At 41.6% G+C, this 4881-nt stretch overlaps 1 protein-coding gene across 1 annotated transcript; it reads right to left on the reverse strand.

Moving 5' to 3' along the window:
• Nucleotides 1-495: 495 nt before the first annotated feature.
• Nucleotides 496-4343, reverse strand: LOC104535183 (chromosome unknown open reading frame, human C6orf57). Its single transcript, XM_010187664.1, has 3 exons — nt 4286-4343; nt 2712-2864; nt 496-605 (listed from the first exon to the last, which is right to left on the reverse strand). Exons 1-3 carry the CDS (start codon nt 4341-4343, stop codon nt 496-498), a joined length of 321 nt encoding a protein of 106 aa, XP_010185966.1.
• Nucleotides 4344-4881: the final 538 nt, after the last annotated feature.

The raw sequence follows: 4881 nt of genomic DNA on the forward strand, positions 1-4881 counted from the left end.
GGATGAAGACAACATTTACAGTTGAAGACCAGAGAAGATCCATTTGTTTAGACTACCAAAATGAACTTGCACAGAAATAAGTAGAGCGTATGTTCACACATTTTAATAATGACAGCTTATTCTTATTAATACGCACCCACACAAGTGGGTTTGCACTCTACTACAGTATTTACAATTAGGCAAATTCCTCACTGAAGAGCTGAGCTCAGTCTGACTGAAAGGCGTTGCACTGACTACCAATTTCACATCACTACATTTGCATTTATACCTGCATGCTGCAAATGGCATTAAAGATCATGTGTACACCGAGCAAATAACACCTGCAAAATGTGGGTCACGGTACCATGTTTATTTACATAATATCTCTCAGAAAATCCATCGCAAGCATGACAGAAACAAGAAGCTTCACTGCAAATCCAGGTGAGATTTTTCTGTACATTACACTTTGCAACAACTAGAAATACTTCATTAGCTACACAGACACATTTATATACATTAAAAATCTATACAACGTCCTTTTCTCTCCCAGTCTCCGAAACGTGTAGGTTCAGGGCCTTTAGGTCCACCCCTCTCTTTTGTAGCAGGATTGATTCCATCAGGGAATTCTAAAATGACAGGGAAAGGTCATTAAAATGCCTATAATGTTGACAAACACAAAGATGTCACCACCTACGATGTTTGCCTCTTAGTTTCATTTTCAAATCCAAAATCAATTATCTTTTGGTTTTAAAGGCAACCTTGAGTTAAACATTTCCCAGAGTCGTACAAAAGTAATTTCAGAGAGTTCTGTAACTACAGTCAGCAATAGGTACGGTCACATTCCATTATGCAAATAAAAAAGCAACTCAGTGTCCCAAGGCACTAAAGCACCCCAGTTTCTCATGAATTCACAGTGAGAACGTGCATCATTCAGGTATGCTGTACACACGTTCTCTACACCAAAAACACCAGGTCACTTGGGTCTCTAATTTTAAGCTCTCAGGTTTTAATTCTAGCTTGAATTTTAGTCAGATTCTATTATTCTTGTATTTAAAACACTGCATGTTCATGAATGCTGGTATGTTTTTCAAGAAATAGCATGTGGATATTCATCAACACGAGATTAGATACCATCGTCACAGGAGGTGCTATAAAATCCTAATTAGCTAAAATTAGGCTTTTTACTTTCTAAAACTAAACCTAAGCTCGCCAAGTCAGTGATGCCCTTTCAGGAGAGGGAGACTCTGGAAATGGGGCACAAATGGGACTTTCATATCTCTCTGGTAAGCAATATGCTAAGCTTACACCTTAGCAGTGCTGCTCCTATTCCCAGCACCCTTCTCGCTCATGCCACCTACTCGCACACCACGGAGCTTTCGGCACCTCACAGTCAACATCCTTATGCTATTCAGTGCTTCCTTACTCATGACCACCTCTTAAAAGCAGTAACACAGGCCACCAGCGCTGCACAAAGGCCATCCCACTAGGCACCACCAGGCCATGAAGTGCTTTTTGGCACAGCACCATCCTAGGCTGAGTGTTTCTCATCCTGCACCAGACCGCAGGGCTCCCTGAAGCTCGCTACACCCCACACGTCCCCTTGTCGCGCTGATTCTCCAGAGCCTCCCATATGTATGTGTAACTCAGGGCTCCCTCAGTCGTATCCCTTACTTGGCCCTGGTGGGCAACACAAGTAACGAGGAGCAGGGTTGAAAACGAGGAAAGACAAGAACAGAAATCCTGGAGAGCAGAGAAAAAGGACAGTGATGGAGGGAGACTCATATAGCTACAGGCTATACAGAATGACATATTGGGATGCCTGTTTAAAAATTCATGCGGAGCAGGATAGGAAATGTCAGTATATGAGCACCTCTGGCAGTACAAGGAGCTCAAACGGATCTAATATTGTTTTGTAGATGTCATCATCCCAATATCCAAGCATTACGATGTGCTGACAGTGGGTGCAGAAGCTCAAAAGATTTCTCCATGACAGCTACACAGCAGCAGGGATTCAAACAGCCAGCTTAAATCTTTACATTTTTTCCTAATAACACAGCGGGCAGCCACCATTCTAACAAACTACTGCTGCTGTTACATGTGAAAAATACACAGGTACAACTACATCTAAAGCCAAAAGAAACCCTGAGTCTTGCTCTACACCTAGAACACCTAGGCAAAAAGGTATCTGTTGTTGCTTTTTAAAACACTACCTGCAAGACTAAGAGAAAGACTGACCATGAAATACAGCACGAATCAGACCTCTTTTGTGGACTAAGAAACAGAACAGGGTTTTTGGATAATAAAAAGTAGCTGACACCCTCATGAGTTTACTACCACCATGCATAGCTGTACTGTACCAGATAAATTCCAGCTACTTAGCTTAAAATCATGCAATGGTTTGTGGTGGAAGGCAGCTTTGGCACACGTCTGGCCCCAACCCTGCTCAAAGCAAGGCTGGTATCATGGCAGGACATTCAGGCAAATTTGAAGACCTCCAAGAGGAGAGGGATCACAGATTCTTTGGGTGACTTGTTATAATGTTCTTGTTCTAAAGACTTTTTCCCCTCATATATCATTTGCTGCAACTTGTGCCCACTGCCCTGCCTGGTGTTTTTCAGACCCATTAAGCTCAGGAAGTGATTCTGCAGAGTGCTGAATTCCCACCCCTCAGCACACCATCTCAGGGACTCGTCTTTAAAACATGCCTTTCGATTTTGCAAAACATGACTTACTTTCCAGGGGTTCCCTCTCTAAACTGGACTCCTCTGGTTCATCAAATCGACCTACTGGTAACTTTGGTTTCTTCAGCGACTGCTTCACAGGCTCAGGTTTTCCTCCTGTCTTGGAGCTGGTGCTCCTCAGAGAGCCGCAAAGCAGCGATGACTCTGTCAGACAAATGGACACGTGCAGCATAAATGTGAGAGTTTCATACCCAGTAGCTCTATGACTGTTCAGAGCACCTCTGAAAAACCATCACTGCAGAAACTAGGGAGCAGAGGACAGGAAAACAAACTGCAAATATCAGTTTAACATTCAACTCACGAACACCTAAGAAATCAGCACAGATAATTATTTTTGGCCCTAGAAACATATGCAGGCAGAACTGTGTTAGTTGTATAACTCGGTTCACATAAATAGCGTATTTTAAACTGCCTGAACTTATCTTCACTGTTATCTTCTTGTATTTTGGACTCTAAATAGTAATTATGCTAGCATAGACCAGTACATTCTGTTTTCCTGGAGAAGTCCTAACCTCCCCCGAGACGCCCGCTGATTTCCAGGTCCTGGCTCCTTTCCAGCAGCTTTTGAGTCAGAAAAAGCATCTGCTTTCCCAAAAGAAAAGTTTTAAAAAATAAAATGTTGTTCCCTTAGTAACAGGTTTTCCAGAATGTTGGTAGAGAATAGTTGGGCTTCCCTTCTGATGGCAAAATTATTCAGCTGGTAGTCAAAAGCAGGACAAACTTAGAGGACATTTACGTTCAATTATAGAAGTGCATGCAAATACTTTAACTAAAAGCATAACATTTTTTCCTTTAAAGTCCTAGTAACATTTTGAATGTAAATGTAGGAGAAAGCCTATTAATATCCATACATAAAGTCCATCCGAGCAGTATAAAAATGGAGGTGCACAGATACTATAAATAATTGAAAAAGTTGTAAACAAGCCAAAAATGACTTATGAAGCTTGCTCAAAATGACTGGTGAAAAAGCCAAATGTCCACAGTAAGCACAAACCGCCCTCTAGAATATTTTAGCTAAGGACACGTGCCTAAAGCAGCTCTGACTTTTATAAGAAGGAAGATTCAAACAGAAACCCTCCCTGCAAAGCACTTGAAAGAACAGTTATTCCACTTTGCTCAAGAGATCGCACCAGGAAACCTTTTCAAGCAGCGTGGATGTGACTCATCTGTATACACACCAACCAACAATCCACCTGCGTGCCCATAATCAGCATCCTCATTCATCCTAAAATATCACAACCCTAAGAAGATTAAACTCTACAGTCGCACAAACTGTATTACGCCTGCCTACTGTTCCCAGTGCCCCAAGGGAATAATTTTATTTTTACTTTAAGCGTGACATAATGGACTATCAACAGTGAAGAATCTAATCCTTCTGCAAACACCGGATCCTTCTACTCCTGCCAAGCATGTTGTCATTCTTCAGCAAGCTGAAAGAGAAGCTAGCTAGAAAATTAAATTAAAGCTGATATTCTAGCCCAAGTTCAAATAAAAGACAGATTAAGGTACTGATATGAAATTGATTAACACAGCAGAGGCAAAATCAATTGTCCTGTTTGCAATACTTGACATTCTTGATGAAAACACATTCTTCTTGACACAGAGGTGACAGAAGTTCGACATTAAATACCTCTGAAAAAGATGAGATGAACAATCGACTTTATCAGTAAACCAAACTCTACAACTGATCTTTGACTCCCTCACCCTTCATGGGCAGTCATGAAGCCAGCCAATTTATTAATTGTACAGCTGAATTGGAAAAGAAGTTGAAAATCCCAAGCCTTTAAAGCTGCTGCACAGCCAATATGTGCAATATCCAATCTTTTGAAGTGGCCCACAGACCGTGATTTATCAGAACAAACCTATTCATGCAGCAGGACTTGGGCACTCATCAGGGTGTTCAGGGGGACAGAAGCATCAGTCAAATCTCACCATGAACCCAATGGCCAGAGCCTAGGAGGGCCCTTAAGCACCTAACATCATTTTTTTCCCCAGCTTTTCTATTAACATATATTGTACTGGTCTGTTTCAGGAATACTGTATCAACAGGATCAAAAAAATCTGTTTTTTATGGAGAAGGAAGCAGCCTGACCTGCAGCCCTACAGAACAGCCTAAGCTGAGCTGCATGTGGGATCACAGAATCACAGAATATCAGGAGTT

The sequence above is a fragment of the Mesitornis unicolor genome, unplaced genomic scaffold (assembly GCF_000695765.1).
Source record: "Mesitornis unicolor isolate BGI_N332 unplaced genomic scaffold, ASM69576v1 scaffold52946, whole genome shotgun sequence".
Lineage (NCBI taxonomy): Eukaryota > Metazoa > Chordata > Aves > Mesitornithiformes > Mesitornithidae > Mesitornis > Mesitornis unicolor.